Genomic DNA, 20,645 nt, shown 5'->3' on the forward strand with positions numbered 1-20,645 from the left:
TAACCTTCTGTACATAATGTTCCATTTCTTAACTTGTTTTCAGCATGGTTAGAATACAAGCTAACAGCTCAGGCTATGGTCAGATGGTTCTTTTCCAGTAGATGATATTAGATGATATGTAGTCACAGGCTGAAATTAATCTTTTCCACTTGCTTCAGAAACGTATTTTAATTTTAGAACTATGCAGAACAGCTCTGATAGAGAGAAAGTGATGATATTTTCCCTTTGCATATTTTTTCCCCTCTGGAAACACCCTCCCTAACGTTTTGAGCATTAATTTTAAGCTACAGAACAATTGTGCTGTATGATACAATATTCCAGTGATTGGCCTGAGTCTTTTTGCTTTTGTGTTTTTTTTTTGCTTGAGTATAAGCTCTTCTCAAAGCTTCCCTCCTTAACTTTTCTCTTCATTTATGAACGCTATTCAAATAACAGGAGGGCTGGGATGGAACGAGGAGCATTTCTCTTTTGCATGAATATGATTTTATTGGATATTGCACCTGTGGATCGTTTTGGTGTTTATGTCACTATTTAAAGTAATTGATTGTTCTTTGAAAGCAAGCCATTTGATACAACTTGTTTTGCTTCGTGCTGAGCTCAGATAAAGGGAGAAGGAAGAAATAAGAAAGCATGTGTGTAATTCACAACCAGGGATGAACGAGAAGCTATATTCCTTTGCTGTAATTAAACTAGATTTGATTAGGAAAGGGATGTACTTCTGTGTGAAAGAGAAGCCAGTGAGCACTGTCACTTTTGGCAAGCAGCAGGGGAGAACCTCAGATTTGTCCTGGAGGAATTTGGGAGGACTACTGCAAGAAGGTAATGTGGCTTATAGCCCAGCTGAAGTGCCTTTGTACCAATGCATGGTAAATAAGCAAGAGGATATGGGTACCACGGTGCAATTAGAAAACTATGACCTAATTGCTATCATAGAAGCATGATGGGAAGAATCACACAGCTGGAATACTATGATTGAGGGCTACAAGCTTTTCAGAAGGGATAGGCAGGGTTAGGAGGGGTGGGGGATTTGACCTCTGTGGATAGACTGCAAAGAGCTGCCTCAGAGACAGCCACAAGGTTAGGAGCCTGTGGGTTAAAATTAGGGTCCGGGCCAATAAAGGCAGGCCACCTGATCAGGGGGAGCCTGTTGATGAGGCCTTTGTGCTTTAGATACAGGAGGCATTGTGCTTGCAGGCTCTCATCACGATGGTTGATTTCAGCCCCTTAGATGTCTGCTGGGAAAGCAACACGGTGAGCTACAAAGTAATCGAGGAGATTCCTGGAGTCCATTAAGTATAACATCCTGGTCTAGATACTAGACAGACCAACTAGAGATGAAGCACTAGTGGACAGTGGACCAGGTGCTCACCAATGCAGGAGAGGTTCTTAAAGAAGTTAATATTGAAGGCATTTGGGGCTATAGAGACCAACATTGAGTCAATTTGTGATCTCAATGAATATGGGCCTGGCATTGGGCAGTCAGGACTTTGAACTGGCCTCAAGTTGCACCAGGGGAGGTTTAGGTTGGTTATGAGGAAAAACTTTACAGAAAGGGTGTTAAGCACTGGAATAGCCTCCCCAGGGAGATGGTTGAATTACCATCCCTGAATGTGTTTAAAAACCATTTGGATGTGTTGCTCACACCAAGAATACAGGGATGTTGTCTAGATGTGCAGTGGAGACAGGCTGAGGGAGTTGGGCTCCTTCAACCTGGAGAAGGCTCCAAGAAAACCTCACTGCAGCCTTCTTGCATTTGAAGGGAGATTATAAATAGGAGAGAGACCCAACTGTTTGCATGGTCTGATAGTGACAGGACAAGGGAAAGAAAGGGGGGAGATTTAGGTTAGGCAGAAATTCTTCACAGCTTGCTCTTAACTTCTGTAAGACAGATGTGAATTTTTTAGAGATGTTTTTACCTGTCTTGTTTAGGTAAAAAGTCACTCTTATTAAGATGGTTGAGATGATTTCCTATCTTCCAAATCTGTGACTCTTGTATCTGCTTACAATTACACTTCAGTTTATTATGTTGCTTTTTACAGTAGTTCAGAAGATGCCAATTGCATTCATTTTATTTTGTTCCCTTTTGTAGATGATATTTGGTACCAGAAGTTGTGTGAGTTGTATGTTACAAATTTGTAGCCAAAATTGACACAAATAACAATTGAGTGTTTGTGTTGAATGGCCACATATGCTGTCTGCTGCATGGATCTCATCAGCACATTTTTATTTGCATTAAGAAAGCCTGTGGTAATTGAAGTTTTATTTTACAGCTTTAAAATAGTTCTTTTGCCAGCAGCATGAAATCTCATTTTGAGGTTTGGTTCTTTGAAATTGAAGAAGCTATGAACTGAGACAAACTTCTCATAGCTGAGACTTTTGATTGATACTATCACTTACAGTGTTCTCTGGAACTTCAAACTACAGCTTTGTCCTTAATAAAGACATTAATTGGTCTTCTCTTCCCGGCTACTGGTGTTTTTGAACCTTGCAGACAATTAGTATATTTGAAGTTCTTTATAAGATATATATATATATATATAGCAGATGTCAAGTTCAATAGTTGTTGGGTGAAAATAGGCACATGCAATTATGTAAAGCCACATTTACTTGGCAGGGAGCTCTTGGATGTAGTTTATAAAGCAGTTATCTAATGGAGGAGGTCCAGTTGCCATAGTCTTTGCCAAAAAGAAATATTAGGGGAAATATGTGACTCAAGCCGTGATACAGAAGAAAGAGATGAAATACACCACAGCTAAGTTCATTACATTCATAAGCAGCATAAGAAAAACAGACTAACAACAACTGATAGCTTATCATCCTTTCATTCTGTCTTTTATATTCTCTTGAGATGTGGAGTGTGTTTTGGACTGCAGCTGCCCAGATATCCACACTTCTACTTATTCAAGTTAAATATGTTATATTTGAAATAGCGGTATATGCAAAATAGATGGTCTATATTTGGATGATTTACATTAATTTACGTGCTGAAGGTTTCTAAACTTAAAAAAAAATCCCTCTTTCTGGTTCTGTTTGTTCTCTCACCCACCCACACAAAAATTGCCCTTCTGTGCTAAAGTACATAAGATAGTCTGATCTGTTAGTGGTGAGACACAAGCTGTGAGAGTTACAGTATACCGATGACTTACAACTCTCTTTCATGTTGTTCCAGCTGATTCAGTTGTGTACATCAGGAGGAGGTTTAAACAAGAACTGTCTGAGTTTAAACCAACAGATATCCAAATTAACTTTTGCTGCTAAGAGGAAGCAGCTGAAATGATGAGGTTTTATGTGAGAGGCCTGCTCTTGATAATGCACAGTTCAGGAATTTTGTTAAACATGAGCCTTAATTTGTTAGCTCTCAGGGGATTTTGTGAGTTGTATATTTTTTCCTATGCCTTGTGGGAATTAAGGTAGTTAATTAATATTTTTTCCACCGCTTTGCCTTTTGTTTTTCTTTTGGTGAGCTGATTGCTGGTCTGCAGCTGAACTGAAACAGGAATGAAGCCTAAATATATTTAAAATCAGAAATAGATGTGAGTTTCTAGAACACGCTTAAAAGTGCATTTTGAAATTTTTAACATAATTATCAAATTGTATAGTGTTCCATCTTTCAATTAAGAAACAATCATCATGCTTCAGAGATGCATGGAAGATGCCATTTTATGCAGAAAGTACATTTGCTGTCTGAAGAGCTGTTGCAGAAAGCTTCGTTTTTGTTACCAACTCAACTGCCTGATACAAAAAATACTTAAAATTATTTTGAGAAGTATATTTTATTAAATCATACGGGACTTGCATATATTCTTTCACAAAATGCTGACTATGGAGACCATCAAAACTAGCTTGTGCTACAGGTAGGTATGTTTCTCAATAGCTACAAAAATAGCTAAGTGTTGGAAAACTTACTGAAAACTTAAGTAGAGCATTTGGGCCCGTTTTAGTAAGTTGTAGCAGCGCCAGCAAAGAAGCAGTTGTCTTCTAAAGCCTATCAGGTAGTCTGTTTAGATTCCTGAGTATTTGCCCAGTCTTCAGGGGTTTAATTGGGCTGTGGCTCACTGCAGGCTTCATTACCATAGTAATAGACATGGGGAGGGGAATGGAGCAAAATGAAATAGAGCTGGGAACGTGCCTTTATTGCTGCTAAAAATTCTATCTGTAATATGCGATCTGATAAGTACAACACCCAACGTTTATAGCTTTGGAGATGCAGGAAGTATGAAATAGCAATGCTTTGGTGCATGGATAGGTGTAAAGATTTCACAGAATCACAGAATGGCCAAGGTTGGAAGGGACCTCAAGGATCACGAATCTCCAACCCCCCTGCCACAGGCTGGGCCACCAACCTCCCCATTTAATACCAGCCCAGGCTGCCCAGGGCCCCATCCAACCTGGCCTTGAACACCTCCAGGGATGGACGGGGCATCCACAGCCTCTCTGGGCAGCTGTTCCAGCACCTCACCACTCTCTCTGTAAAGATCTTGAATTTCCAGCTTGTCATCTCTAATGTGCATTTACAGATTCCACCATGCATAACTGAATCAGCATTTCTCAGAAAAGATTAGAATTTATACGATTTAATAGAGTTGCCTAGAAGTTAGTGGCTTACATTCAACTTGGATTCATATACAATGTTTGCTGAAGTTGATTGGCAGAGGAAATTCTGCTGTGAAGCAATGAAAAGAGAAATGCTAATATTTCAGTATGGAAGATATTTTAAGAATATTGAATGGGTAGGAGACTAGAACGTGAAGCAAGTGTATCTACAGCTCTTGTGAAAGTTGTTAGTATAAAGCTCACAGTTATTTTTCACAGCTCTTTTGTTTTGGATACAGTTGGTCTGGTTTAGAAAAAGAAAAATGATGCAGGATTAGAAAAATAAGGTATTTTGCAATTTACCTTTCTATTCATATCTAATTTATTAGAAGTTTGACATAAGAAGTTTGACAGAAACTATGGTTGCTCTAAGAGACCATCAGTTTTCTTTAGGTTTTGTACCATTGGATCATGTAATACTTTACTGTGTCTTGATTCTCTGTACTAGTCTTACATTGTCATCTTTTTATTAATGCTCACACAATGCAGTGAGGTACTAATCCCACAGTGTAGAACTACTTCGTCTGTACCTTTTTTTTTAGGAAAACAACAAGCTTTTAGAAGTAGGTTGGTTGAGGGGAATTAAAATTACTTTCAATGCATTTATATGCAGATGTACCGAGTGAGCCAGGCAGCATTTCAGTACATTTTGTTAATTTCTATTTTTGTGGGGTTTTTTTAGATCTCAGTTGGCACAAATTAGAGCATTAAAGATTGATTTAAGTCTGAGATCATGTATGAAATGAATTGTGTTTTACATTTTGAAATATGTGAGATTTTTTTTTATTTGTTTGTTGTAATACAAATAATTATTTTTGGAAGGAGGAAAGAAAAATTCTCTTTTCTGAGATAATTTTCCCAGGAGTGTCAGTACACAAGCTCCTAAAGAATTGTCTGAGGCTTTATAGAGCAGAAGGTAACAATTGCTCCTTTGAGTCTCAAAAGGCATAGAATCCTGTAGGCAGAACCCCTGTTAATATCTGCCTGGAAAGGAACTTTGCCTTTTTACTGGAGTGTTTGTTAAAGATTACCAATCTCGATAATACTGAATTTCAAAAGCTAACCCTTTAAACTAGAAGAATAAGTGAAAGCAGTAACAATAGCTCAGTGGCTATGATCTCATGTTGTGCTTGCTTTTTGTTACCCGTACATCAAAAGAAATTCTCCCCCAAAAGGGGTGATTTGGGGTGCACTGCTCTCGAATGGTATATTATGTTTCAGCTTCAGGTTACAAAAACAGTAATGGTTTGAAGTACAGTCAGCAGTAGGGTGCAAAATCAGCCTCCTGGAAGGGCTCTGAATTTCCATTGAGTCCTATCCTAAAAGATGTTATAAATAGAAAAAATGCCATCAGTTTTTTTTCTCCTAGATTACTCGTCCTTTGCTTACTTAGCTGCCAAGACTTCAAGATTTAAACTTGAAAAAGCAAAACGTAGGCAATTCAAACTTTATATTTCACCAGGCAGTGGAATGTTGAACTCGACTGTTTTTTCTTTGTTTGCTTCCTTAGCATATCATACTTCTGTTTGATGAGTTGACTCAGCTGAAAAAAATATTTCTCATTTACTGATTTTTTTTTTATTTTTTTTTTATTTTTCCCCTCAAAATATCAGAATATGAATCCCCCTCTTCCACCACCACCTCTGTCTGCTGCAGTTGTTGCATCAGCCTCTTCTGGACCTCAGCCCGCAGGTGTAATTCAGAGGTCTGCATCAGGATCAGCTGACCAAATGGCACATTTAAGACCACAGACTCGTCCAAGTGTGTAAGTAAAATTGAAACATTCTGCCTGTCAGAAAAATGCAACGTGCAGTAACTTCATTTTGTAATTACTTCGTGTCAGCTGGTTATGTTCTGCTGAAATTCCCAAGAGCCACACATACTACTTTAAACAAAAGCCTAATGGTGATATCCTCAGATGGCCTCAGTACTCATATGTCATAAGTAAATATCAGCTGATGCCATTTGTTTAAAAAAAAACTCACTTCAAAAATATAAAGCATTTATCATGCAGAATATGAATGAATCCTGAAGTTAGTGATGAAGACTGTATAGCTTGCAAGTGGCAAACAGTGGAGTGAATTTATTCGAAGTTTTCTGTTATGAGTGGAATGAAAAAACTGTTCTCATATGGAATAATTCATGCTAAAACATAAAAATACTGTTCCTCATTTAGTCTGTTATATTAGCAAGTCCTTGTCAGTCTGCTTGTGTAAGCTGCAGTTGAAATCTGATTGAGGATTCTACGGTTCTGTTAATTACTGGGTGTCAGTTTGAAATAAAGGCAGAAAGCTGCTAGTTTGCATTATGTTTTCACGCTTCTACAAGCAAGTGCATGATCCTTCTGGTTGAAAATATTTTGTATATTAACATGTACTCGTGACAACAACATCTTTCTTGGAAACTTCACTGTATCCAGTTTGGAGAATAAGAAAAGGAAAAAAACCCAACAAAATTAAGGAGTGATTGAGCCATCTGATAGGACACATTTGAATTATGCAAGGATCTCTATTGTCCTGTCCTGTATTTATTGTTGTGCCACGTTTCCTTCCTCTCCAAAAGAGTACCCATCTTGTGTAGCAGGTGCATCTGGATTTGGGCCTTTTCTTTGGTGTCAAGCATTTTTAACACTGCTTCTTGTGGATCATTATTGCTTAGTGCCATTAATCAAGTTCCATCTCATTTATTCCCATTCTCCATCTTCAAAGGATTGCTTTATTTGAGGATACTAATGAAATTTGCAATGATTTAACTAAAAGGGAAGTTAATGAACACCAATTAAAGCACATCATTTGCTTTCCTGCAGAGGTTCATTACAGGGCTTGAGACGCAGTTTTCCACAAACATCTTTCTTAAAAAAGGAAAAAAAAAAAAAAAAAAAAGTAAAACGTTTCTCAACTCTCACTGTGATTTAAGTTGTGTTGTATTATGCAGTAATGCTGCTTTGCAAGGAAAAAAAAAACTGTAAAAGGTTAATAACTGCTAGCTAACTTACCTACGAATGTCAAGTTCTTGTAAAACTTGGCATGTCATGTATTAGAAGCAGGTGCAGTGAGAGAGGTGGGTTTTGGAGGGATCTGCAGCTGATCAACACCTATTTAATTAAGAACACTAAATTAAGAAAGTGGTCATTCTTACTGGAAGTAATGTACATTACAGTAAAGTGCAATTAGAAGAATATTTTTTAATGGTCATTGCTTCCAGTGATACTGTCAGACTTCTGCTTTAATATTGCAACAGTGTGATGGATCAACTATCACATAGCCTTTTCTACCACATCTTCTCATTTCTGACTCTGTTTTTAACTGTCTTAACAGTTTTTTAACTGTTCTAATTTTAACAACTACATCTACTTTGCTGTCTTTCAGATATATTGCTATATACCCTTATACTCCTCGAAAAGAGGATGAACTGGAACTGCGGAAGGGAGAAATGTTCTTAGTATTTGAACGCTGCCAAGATGGCTGGTTCAAGGGAACCTCCATGCATACGAGCAAGATTGGTGTTTTTCCTGGCAACTACGTGGCTCCAGCTACGAGGTATATTTTTAAATGGGTGTCTAAATAGTTTTTCTAGTTTCAGGTCCAAAATGATTGTGTATTTAATCCTAACGCTAGGTACTGGAGGAGCTGCAGATGAGTGTCAGTATGCCTTGTGTTTCAGTATTTTGTTGTTAAATTTTGACAGGACAGTGACAAGTGCATCACAAACGAAAGTTCCCATGTCTACTGCTGGTCAAACAGGACGAGTGGTAACTGTGGTCAGCCCTTCCACTGCTGCTGGGACATCTCAGAAGCTCCAGGGGAACGGTGTGGCAGTGAACTCTAGCACCGTACCCACAGCTGTGGTTTCTGCAGCACATATCCAAAGTAGCCCGCAAACCAAGGTCCTTATGCATGTGACAGGACAAATGACAGTCAACCAGGCTCGCAGCGCTGTTAGAACAGGTAAAAAAAACAAAAACCAAACAATTGAACAAAAAGCTTTGTATGTGCAGTAGTATCTTTGTGGTAGACAGTCTGTAGGGTCTGTCTGAGCAGGTGGTTTGAGTCAGGATGTGTATAAATATGGTAGCATTTTTTAAGTAGCCTTATAGAGCTGAATATTTTCTAGAATTCCCGTGTAACTCTGAATTTTTGAATCTTTTATTATTCTCTTCCAATCAATTGCATGCACGTACATAATCCTCCTGTTGGAAACTTATATATAGGTGCTTTAGTTGGAATTACTTTTCTCTTCCAATGGTACCTGGAATGGAGGCATTATGTGATCTCCCCTGCTCATATGCAGTTCATCTGGTAATAAAAATGATAGGCACAAGAGTCATAGCTTATTTTTCATGTTAACAGTGTACAGATAATTACATAACTTCTGATTACTGTACATCAGAAGTACTTTTAAATTATCTCTGATTATCTTTGAAGATGTCTAGAATTTTTTTTTCTCAGGGCTCAGCATTGGTCCTTAGGCTTTCTAGTTTGTTGTCTGCAATTGACTGTAACTTCATCCAGCTTTGACTCTGAGACCCTTAGGACTGTACTGGCTTCAAGATGCACACCATCCATGTCATAAAATTCAGTATTTCTGATAGATATGACTCTGCCTTTTATGTATAGGACAGGTCATGTGATAGTGAAACATGCCTTCTTATTATTTAAACCCTGATCTTAAAAGACTGATAATGCTGTTTTCAGGAGTTTTTGTGTTGTTCTACTGTGGATTTGCCAAGCTAGGAAAATAGCATGCAACTGGATCCTAATCTGTTTCAGTTGTTGGATTTTTTCTTTTCTTTTCTTTAGAAGAACAAGTTCAAAAACAACAATTCAAAACAAACAAAACCCCAAAACACAAAATCAGCTTCCACTGAAAATTATTCTAGTATTCCATCTTTCAGCCTCTAAGGTCTCTTGGCTGAAAGAGTCATGAATGGAAATGTTTCTGTTTTTTTGTTTTTTAATTTTTTTTTATTCACTAGATTCTAATTGGCAGAGCAGAAGAGAAAAGGAATAGCAAATGGTATAATCTGTTATCAGTTTAAGCATGATTGCTCCTTATACTCTCAAAATCTACGGACTTGTGGAGCCCATCCTTCCTTCATGCAGCTCCCCAGACTTCTTACATATGCTCAGATATCAGCACTGGGTCTGTTTTTGAAGGCAGGATCCATGTGTATGTCTTCAAATACTATATTTCCTTAATTGGCCCATCTTCCTACAGTCTGATCTTAGGCTGGAACAGATGCAATAATCTTTTGTTACAACTTCATTCTTTACTTTTAGATTAAAAAAAAAAAAAAAAGAGAGAGAACAACACCAGGTGCTATTGGCAGGCAGTAAGAGAAACTAAGCAAAACATACTTTCTTGCCTCTCAGGCACAGGTGGTTCCTACTTTAAATCCTTTCAAGCTCTCTAGAAGCTTGCAAGTGACTGTGCAAAGGAGAAAGCTCCTGTGGGCTCCAAAGGCTTTTCTGTCTCTACATCTCGATGCTTCTGTCAAGATGAATAAGCTCTTACAGTTTATTCAGCTGGAAAACATGACAGCATATTGCCCACCAACTTCTCAGGTCCCAAATGGAAAATTCAGAGCAGCGGGACTCTCTTCATTGGGAACTTAACATTGGATTATGGTGTAGAAGTGTACTGTTCAGTCACAACTATAGATCTGTTCCTTGTAAGGGCCTGTTTAACTAGTACTGAAGCAATAATGGCTGCTTTATATTCAAATGTTGGAGAGAACTGTATAGTCAGCATCTGAAATGTGATTGTCTTGAACTTCTGCTGTCTGAGTATTACTCTCTTGATGAGGCTTCACAGGCTAATGCTGCAATTTGTAGGGCTCTTCTTCAGTTTCTGTTTGTCTTAGGGCTTTGAGTATTGTTCTTCATATTTTCTTAGTGCCACTGAAGACAAGCAGTGTTTGAGGAGTTTGTATTCTTTCTCTGAAAGGAACTGGGAAGGAAATGTATATTATACCTGTTTCATTAAAGGATAAACTGTATGGAAATAGAGGGACTTCAGGTGCCTACCTGCAGTTTCCATTACAGTTCAGAAAACAAAGACAGGAAGCAATCCCATACTTCCACTCCATTGATTGCATACAAGCATAGACATAACTTGCAAAACAGCAGGTACTTGCAAGAAAACTGGCTTTATCTCACAAACAAAAGATAGTTAATAATTGTTGGATTTCTTCTTCTTTTTTTTTTTTTTGTACTTTTTTTTAATAATCAAAAAGCTTGCACTTTTGGTTTTAGGCTATCCTGCATTCTTATCATCTTTTTTTGAAATGTTCTTGATACTGAGAAAGATCTGATATGGTGGGAGACATCACATATCAAAAAGTATACGTAGCATTTAGTGCTGCTTTATAATACTTACTGTAGTATTGTTATATCAAACTTAGGAACTGTGTATTAGAGAAGACTGACACTATTGGTACAATCCACCATGGGAATTTGTAGAGGAGAGACTGAAGAGAGGAAAGCACTAGAGGCTTAGTTCCAGGATATTACTTCTGTAATAAGCCTGAAACTCTTAATTTGTATCTGAAAAATCAAAATGAATTGATATATTTGAGAAGTGCATGCACCATACCAGAGGGTTTACCCCTTCCTACATATTGAGTTTCAGCATATTTGAAGGAAAGACCCTGTGCAACAATGGAATGCTGCATATTTAGCCTTGTATTGTTCAGGTGAGATGTCTGCACTTCATACCATCCGGTGGTACACAGACCTCCAACCTGTTTAAGTGAGCTAAAGCATGTATTCTTGACAGTATTACTGTAACAAGCAATGTTGCTTCTTGGAAAGGATAAATTCATGTAGAGATCTGTGCTTTGCAGCTGGGCTGCAGCCCAGGTTAATATGTTCATCCCTATGCTGCTCTCCAACTTTGAGTGTAAATGTTGCTTTTATTCACCAGGGGTATGAGTAAATCCATTTCTATATTTAAACATCCCAAGAGACAATAGCATATGTTTTCAGAAGAACCACTCATAGCAGTAATTGCCACTGTACTTACTGTTTGAAAGACCCACTAAGTCTGTTGTGGATTCTGTTTAGGGAAAACAATCCAATTATATTTTTAGCAGCTTCTGTAAAGGAGTGTTTCTTTCTGCATTGTTTTATGTGCACTGACAACTACGCAGCATATAATAAGGAACAAACAAATTCCAGGCAGTTATTTATCTAGCTCTTGTGAACATGTTTTTTGCATGTGAAGTACTTTGCTTAGCAGCTTGGACATCTCCACAATAGCTGCAGTGCTGTTAATCTTCCTGTGGCATAGTGGTGCAAGTAGATCACCAGGCATATGCTGCTCCACTATTAGGCTGAGATAAATTTGGTGCTGTGTAAGATGTTATTCTGGTAATATAAATGGAAGTGATACAGTAGGAAGAAAACTTTTTAAAGTCAACTAGACAAGTTGATTTTAAAAGACAGACAGTCTTTTAAAGACAGTGACAGTGCCTCATTTTTTGCATGCCTTATGCAAAGTTGAACTCTCTCATATTATCCTTTTGTTCTAGTTGCTGTACACAGTCAAGACCGGCCTACAGCAGCAGTCACACCCATACAAGCACAAAGTCAAACATGCCTTATTCCTGCAGCTGTGATCATTCCCCACCATTCTGTTGCCTCTCAGCAGCTCCAGTCCCAGCTTCCAAATACTGCTGCTTATGTCACAGCTGTGAATGTGAACCGTTCAGCCATCCCACTGGCATGTGCAGCAGCTTCTTTGAATTCTCCCAACATTGCTGCTTCATCTTTGGAGGGAGATATAAGTGGGAGAACTGTGAACACTCACCCTGTAGCTCCTGCGTCTCCAGAGAACTCTTTAGCAGCTGGTGGTAGTGCTGCTGTCAGTAAAACAGACAAGGATGTCAAGGTGCGTAGAGAATCAAATCACTCCCTTGAATGCTCCGATTTTCTTCTTGCACACTTCTTAGAGATCTATGCTTTTTTCCTACCTTTGCTGAATAGCCACGCTGTAAGGTTAACAAAGCTTAACCTGAAACTCAGGCAGCCATTTTGTGACTACAGCTGCAGGCAAGCCCATTCGTGGCCATTCAAAAATACGGATATATAAAATACAGAGCAGACGTGGGGAAGGGTTAAAACAAAGTAGGTGGTTCATGCTGTTATTTGGATGAAAAATGGTGAGTTGAGAAAGTTCAGAAGAGCTGACTGACTGTTGGGATTTTAAATAATTTGTATTCTGGACCTGAAGCCAGGTTGCTGGGTACGTAAGGAAGTTGCATGGTTAGCAAATGTTATCTGTAAGTGTCTTGAAACTTACATATTAATGTGGTAATGGAGGGGAAAAAAAAAAGAGTAAACAAAAAAAAAGGTGATGAACTTACAGGACCATGAAGAGTTCAGTCTAATGAAATAAAATTCATATTTAGTGTTAATCAATATTCCTTTAGGTGGGATAAACGAGTGGAAAAAATAAGCTTTAGAAAATTTTTCTTCCTTGTTAAGCAGACTGGTCATGGAAAATGTTACAAGCAGTGTTTGTTGCACAAAGAAAAAAAGCTGAAAAACCAGACATGTAACTGTCTTTTTGAAATGAAGGTCAGTCTAGCAATTTCTTTTCCTTCCCATTTGAAGTACTTTACCCTGCATCCAAATTCATTTTTACTGTCCAGCAGTGTCTTTATGTTACGTTGTTGGCAGAAACATTCCAACAAATTTCTAGCCATTTTTGTTCTACAGTTGTGGAGCATTTGAAACCTTTTTTCTGTTTTTTTTTTTTCCACAACTTCCTTTAGATCTCAAATGTTAGGCATTACCTTACTACTTTTCACCCACATACTCTTCTTAATGAAGTTTATGAAAGTTTTAATCATAGGCTGTAACAGTAATCTCACCCACTTTTTAATTATTTTTGTTGGTTATTGTTGAATGGAGAAACGTAGAACTTCATTTTTAAATGACTTTCAGTTGTAACCACTGAAAACAGACCAAGGTGCCTGTAGAAAGGACTTTTAAAGAATAGATTTAGAGTTTAAGGTGAAAGATGCTAATGCATTTGGACTATGCTAATTCCTTTGGGTTTCTCTTTTTCTTTCCCGTTTCGTAGACAGCAGCTTTTTGCTGAAATAGCTTGAAGTTATTGGAGACTTGGAAAAAAGACAGAGGATTTTTCATTCACAGTTCACCAATTCCACCGCATCCTAAGCTGTAATAAAAGTCTCACACTGCTGAGCTCTTCTCTTTCTGTGGTTAGCTTATAGCTTATTTTTGTCTTCAGGGCTTACAATCTGGCACTTCTCCTAAGCACTAAATTCACTTAGTCAGGGAGTTGGTGAGACAATCGCTGCCACACCCCTTAAAAAAAAAAAAAAAAACACAACAAGAAATACAAAAGCAGCTTAAATAATTCTCTTCAGGGTGAGTCCCAGTCTTCAGGGATTCCTGTCTGGGCAAGCAAAAAGAATGTTTACAATTCTCCCTTTAGCAGAGCAGCAAAACACAATACATTCCTCTTGTGGCAAATTTTTGCTAAATCGTGAAGGCCTTCCCTTACTGAAGGAAAATAAATAAAATACACTTATCGAAACAGCAGCCTCCAGGGCAGACTTTTCTCCCTGTTTGGTCTTAGATAACATGGAAGTTTCTAGGAAGGAATGGAGAGTTAACTGTTTTACTTCTTGGATTTCCCTTTGTGGGTCTCTAATGACTCCCCCCTTTTTGTAGACAAATTTTTGGTCCACTGACATTGGCTTTTAAGGTTAGCCTTAACTTACCTTAACTAAGCAAAAGGGCTTAGCTGGTTTGTGATCTGAATGAGTTACTGTCTTTCTCTTCACAGTTTTAGTAATTCTCTTTCTCTTTTAAAATTTTCATAATTGTCTCTTGTAATGATTTCATCAAGCATTTCCTCATTACTAAGTCTCTTCTGGACAAGGTGGTATCTGTAAGAAGGAAGTGTTTAACTCTTTGTAGAATACCTTTGTTCTGAAATGAAGCACTGCCCTTTGCTTACAGAAAGAAAAAAAGGGTTTGCTGAAGCTGCTTTCTGGAGCATCCACTAAACGCAAGCCACGGTTGTCACCTCCACCATCTCCAACACTGGAGGTTGAGCAAGCAGCCACAGAGTTAGCCCTGCAAGGTGCAGTTGGGCCAGAGCTTCCATCAGCAGGAGGTCATAGCAGAGCTGGAACCTGTCCCACTGACTGTGAGGTCTCTGTGCCAGCACAGGAGTTGTTGCAGCGGAAGACGAGTTCCCTGGATTCTGCTATTCCGATAGCACCCCCACCACGGCTGCCTTGCTCGTCCCTGGCTCCAGTCTTGAACGAGTCCAGACCTCTTGTCTGTGAAAGGTAAGTTATCCTCAGCCTCAAAATTTAGGCAGACCAAAAATAAAAATTGCACTCTGTGATGTTCTCTGTATATTAGAACTGCTTCAAAATGCTGAGATCTTGTAAAAACTAAGTTTGCTCTTCTAACAATGCTTTATATACTTACCAAGCAACTTTAATATTTAGGCTTGTTTGCTTTTTTAAAATGTTGGTGCAAATTCATGGTAAAATACAGTGATCTAGCCTTGGAATGAAAACTGAGGTAGAGAGAACAGGTCTCTTTTGCAAAACACTAACATTACAGTTTTGCATATAAGATTATCAGGTTGCACGTTTAAGTTTACTAGCAGTACTTAACTACCAACCCAAATCTATGCTGAATAAGTAATTTATCTCTGTGTCAGATTAATACATGATTTCTTAAACTGTTGCAGAGATGCTTTTCCTACATGAATTCCTTGTTGCTATACACTCCGCATAGGAATTGTTAGGATAGCTTCTGCATCTTGACAAGTGAGACTAGAAAGTGTGCAGTTGTCTGCTCTCTGAAGGAGGCAGGCAGTTACTTTAAGGTTCAATCACTTTCCCTTTGTGTCCACCCAATATTTTCAAATTTCAGGGTCATTTGTAGTTTGTAGTGACTGGGAAGCAGGAGGCAGTTTTCTAACTACTGTTTCTTTTTATTACCCTTGAAAGTCGACAAGCATTATGAAGACTATTGAAAGATATTTTTTTTCATGGTAGCTACATGCAGAAAGAACCAGCAGAGTTGCAGTTTAACAGCTCTAAACTGAATTCTGCTGACTAGTGTAGAGCTTGTTCTAGTGCTGTTCACTCCTGATACATGAGCAAACCATTGTACTTCAAGTCTCGTTGATCTTAAGCTACATCCATGTATTAACAGCCAGACAGTATATATGTTTTTACTTTCTTTTATTTGACTTCTTTCATACCTTCAACATTATTTAAAAGTTTATTACTCTTTCTATGCAGTTTTCTTTGAGGAAATTTCTATCTCGTACTGAATTTCTGAAGTAAATTTACACTTGTAGATGGAAAATAAGAAAGGATTTTTCTTTAAAAATAACTCATTTTTGCAAAATCATGAGTCAGTTTGGCACAATAGTATGTTCTTCTGCTTTGAATGCAATAATAATATCAAATTAATTCTAGTATGACCAGTGAATATTTGTATAAAGCTATTTGCATCTTGGCAAAAAATAGATTTTTTACTTTTATGTTGGAGACTCATTTCTTGGAACTACTTGTTGAGAATGATGCTGTATACTTCTATTAATCTAATAATAACATGAAAAAAATCCTTTTAATATAATTGTATCCTTAATATTTAGGGAAGTGATAATCAGTACCGGAGAAATGCTACCACAAATTCATTCATTATGTCAGTGTATTTAAACAGAATTTCATATGGATTCTCTTTGTGCTTTTCAGGGCAGTTTTAATACCTTTCTTGCTGATGTGCTCTTGTCACTTTTTCTGTTTCTTTAGGCCACATTACTTGTATTGCTTAATAGGACTATGTACTTATGTCTTACCTTCTATTCTGTCTTCAGAGTATCTTGTGAACATGAATCAGTGTTATTAGTTCTAGGGAGGGATGCATAGAGAACACACTGTATCTTCTGTTAAAATTTTGGGAGAGGGATGGAAAGTATTAATGAAAGAAACCTCAAGAAGAGGTAAAGAACAGAGAAATCCCCTGCAAAGATTGTTTTGCTCTTACATATCACAATTTCAATCACAAACTACAGTCTGTCTGGAAAAAAACCACAGCAGTACTCTACTCTGACTTTGGAGAATAATTATTAGCATTCAAGTTCTGTTTACAAAGTTCACTACAGGATTTAGGAGTTATATTCTGCTGATGTTCTGCATGAATAAGAAGCAGAAGTGCCTGAATCAGCTCTGAAAAGCACTTGAAAATATTTGTTTGATACAGAGTTTTCCCCAGAGTCTTGCCTTCGTTTAAGACATGGGAACACATTCTTCATTGTAATCCCACTGTTTTTCCATTCAGTAGCATTGCCAAGTTCTCTTACAGTATATTTAATGTGTGTTCTGTAGAAAATTGGAAGTAAAACTCAAACCATTACAGAGCCTGCTTCCATTCGTACAGAATAAATGAATTAACAAATTTGAGTGTACACAGGCTCTTTGTGGCATGGATTTGCAGATAAATATTTCAATACCTGTAGCTATTTCTCCAAAGGAATGGAAGATGGTGGCATTCCCTTCCATCTCGCTGCTGCAGATCTTAGTAGCAAACCAGCACTTTGCTTCCCATTACTATACTTACTCTTCTCCCGTGAGCTAAATTGCCTGTTGGCATCCACTCTCCTTCATATCTTCATTGAGTCGTATTTGAAAAGTGATTTTACTGTGAAAAACTGGAAAAATACATTTTTATCAGCTGAGTGCTGAAGGAAATTGTTGGGTTGAACGCTTCTAAAAATGTTTATTTTTAGTGAAGTAGTACACAAATTGTGCAACTGTTTAATTAAGATGACACGCGTTCTTTTCTTGAAAAGCTCTAAGATAAACAAAAATAATTAAAACCAAAAGCAAATTAGTAGATGTTATTTGTTGCTTATTTTTGTTCTATGCACGCTTCCTTAAGAGCGTTCCCTGGGATAACATCATATTAAACATACAGTTATAAAATTATGCTCAATTTCTGTTCTGAATGCTTTGATTATAGTTGAATTGTTCTACTGGAAGAGTCTCAAACTTATCTTCAAAAATGTGCTTACAGTTTTCTCCTGTTCCTTACCTTTTTTGTTTATTTTTACAGGAGTCATAATTTAAATAAAATCATGATAGGAGATGCATACTTTTAACTTAAATTCATTACAGTATTATTATTTTCTGTCCAAGGTATACTTAACGGTTTTAGACAGTTTCTTGTTAAGTTTGAACATGCATAGGGGTATATTAAAAGCACTGGTTTAAAAAAAAAAACAACTAAATTTTGGGTTTTTTTTCCCCTATCAAACAGGTACAGAGTGGTGGTATCCTATCCTCCTCAGAGTGAAGCAGAACTTGAACTTAAAGAAGGTGACATTGTATTTGTACATAAAAAACGTGAGGATGGCTGGTTCAAAGGCACTCTGCAACGAAATGGAAAAACTGGCCTTTTCCCTGGCAGCTTTGTAGAGAACGTTTGAGAGAATTGATTCCAAAAGCTTCAAATCACTCCGTACTGTAAAGTAGCACAAGTATTTTATCGGAAAAAGCACAGTCATGAAATGTTTTCAAATGACTGTAATGTAAACAAAAATATACATATTTTTACAGTGTCTATAGCACAATTACACCAGCAAACAAAGAAGATGAAGGCATCTGCTGGTTTTATCACTTTTGATTCTTGAGTGTGATGTGTGCCTTGTACTGTCTGATTTATTATATAGAAGAACTTTTTTCCCCATGTATGTTACATAAATGAACAATTGTTTACAAGGCTGTAACTAATTTATTGTTGTTTTTTTTTTTTAAACTTGAATTTTGTGTAATAGTTAAAAATCTTGTGACTATGATTTTAACAAATTATTAATTTATGAAAGAATAGCTAAGGGGAAGCTGGATTCTCTCCTTATGAGCAAGCAATTATATCTGATAAAGAGCCTGCCATTTATCCTCTGGACATCTTTCCCCTGCGGTGTTTAACAGTGGAGTAAGTCTCTTGTTTTATGAGTTAATATTGAATGGTGGTGATGTGATGTCAAATAGAATTTGCCAAGTGGGGGAAAAATGTGTTTTGTTCTTTGAATGGAGGAAAAAAAAAAAGTCAGTGGTGTTCTTCAGTCTAGTTCTACTCCTTCATAAATCACACAAGTGGAGTAATGTTTCCAGGAGGCAAAGATGTATGTGAACAAATGATTGAAATTCAACCATGCCAAGGTTAGAGTAATCTCAAGGTTAGGAAGGAAGGAAGAAATTTAAGAGCGTCAATGACAATTTCCCTATACCTTCTGATTTTGTAATAACTGGGCTGTTTGAACAAAGCTTAGCTTTGTATATTTGGCCTTTTTTTTTTTTTTTTTTTTTTGGCATTTTGTGCTCAGGATCCAACAAAATTGGAGGGAATGTTAAAGTCCGGTACTTAGAAGAATAATGTCTTGAAAACACCTGTTTGATAAGACTGAATATGAAAATAAAATTATAAGTTGTACTTACTGTCTAAAAATGCCTAAGAAGTATAATTTGCTGTTTTCTTCTCAAACTGATGTGCATGGCCAAAAGATGTTTTACAGTGTCTGAGCAATAGTGGTGGTAAGTGATACACTCGTGTTAATGTAAAGGCTGTATGAAACACTGGGAAAATTTTACTAACGTCTTAACCATTTCTACTTTGGTATGTTCTGACCTTTTCTTTGTCTTGCATGTGTTACTCAATTCTTGCAGTAAAATAGCTGTGCACGATTCGCATTTTCCTTTTCAATTACCTGTTACTGGGTTATTTTGTTCTGAAAGTTTCCCAAAAGCCACTTGACCAAAACTAGTGATCAGCTCACTTTCAACCAGAGAAGGTGTCCAGTGTTTGAATCATTAATAAAATATTTTATTTCCTTGCAGCTGATGGATATAAAGAATGCAGCCTGCAAGAAAAATGTTAGTCTTTGAGGGTTCTGTTAGAGATTTGACACTTTCATTTTTTGGTTGTTGAAGTTCAATTGTGATTTTTTGCAAGATACTGAGCACCGTCATCTCCAGTAAAATTTGATGTAATTTGGCTGTTACTTGGCACTTTACAAAGGGAAGCCAGTAGTGTGATTCAGTATCACACAGTATATAGAAAGCAATGAACAAATAAACAGCAATGTGTGAAATCCTTACTTTATTTTTTTTTTGAAGCTATATGTTGAAAAATATCAAATGTTAATGACAAGGATTCTTTGCCATTATCATGTAGTATCATTGTGATGGTCTTAAAAATAAGAAAATATATATATCTATAAATATATGTAGTTGAACATGACAGCATTCCCAAATTAACTATCTCTCTGAAACACTGTATAATTCAGTTTTTGTGCTTTTTAATATTTTTAAATAGTTTACTTGAATATTCATGTAATATATAAAGGTTTTGTGAAACAAATTTTTAGTTAGAAAGGAGCTGATATCAGCTTTTGTCAGCATAAATTGGCACTAGTGTGTCATAATATTCTTATTTTGAAAAATGTAGTGCATTTTATATTAAAGACTACTAAAGGTTAATTTTTTCTATTTCTGCTCTCCATATTTTAAACTAAGCGACTAAGTTACCTCTGTTAATAGATTTTCATGGTGTAAAGTCAGTAAAAAATCAGCTGTTAATCCAATAGTTCTGTTAGATGGAATACGGTTTTGATTTTTTGAACAATAAATGTTTGTAGAAAGGGCTTATTACATAGCAGTGCAATGACAAAATGCAGTTATCCTGCCTTTTTTGTGATCTTTTAGGAGTTATTTTTTTGGTATTGGCTTGGGATTAATTCAGTGTCGAAACAGACAAACCTGTGCATTTGCTTTGTGTAATTCCATACAAAAAAATTTTGTAAGGTATTTTATATCTATGTTTGAAGTTCAGTGAATGTTAAGTGTTCGATTTACTATGTTAAACTTCCAATCGTAATAAATATTTTCTTAGCAAACGTCTAAATCAAAATGTGTATGCAAACACTGAACATCAATTTCTTGTACAGAATTTGACAATAAAATTACCAGAACTTAATTTTAGAATTTA

At 36.9% G+C, this 20,645-nt stretch overlaps 1 protein-coding gene across 1 annotated transcript in view; it reads left to right on the forward strand.

Moving 5' to 3' along the window:
- SH3RF1 (SH3 domain containing ring finger 1) overlaps positions 1-20,645 on the forward strand; it is a 73,260-nt gene extending 52,615 nt beyond the window's left edge. Inside the window, exons 7-12 of the mRNA XM_085222074.1 lie at positions 6,207-6,358; positions 7,962-8,132; positions 8,281-8,540; positions 12,125-12,483; positions 14,589-14,923; positions 17,919-20,645. Coding sequence (XP_085078200.1) covers positions 6,207-6,358; positions 7,962-8,132; positions 8,281-8,540; positions 12,125-12,483; positions 14,589-14,923; positions 17,919-18,087 — 1,446 coding nt within the window. The 3' untranslated portion in view covers positions 18,088-20,645. The remainder of the gene's footprint in view (positions 1-6,206; positions 6,359-7,961; positions 8,133-8,280; positions 8,541-12,124; positions 12,484-14,588; positions 14,924-17,918) is intronic.

Source organism: Meleagris gallopavo, chromosome 4 (assembly GCF_905368555.1).
Source record: "Meleagris gallopavo chromosome 4, MGAL_WU_HG_1.1, whole genome shotgun sequence".
NCBI lineage: Eukaryota > Metazoa > Chordata > Aves > Galliformes > Phasianidae > Meleagris > Meleagris gallopavo.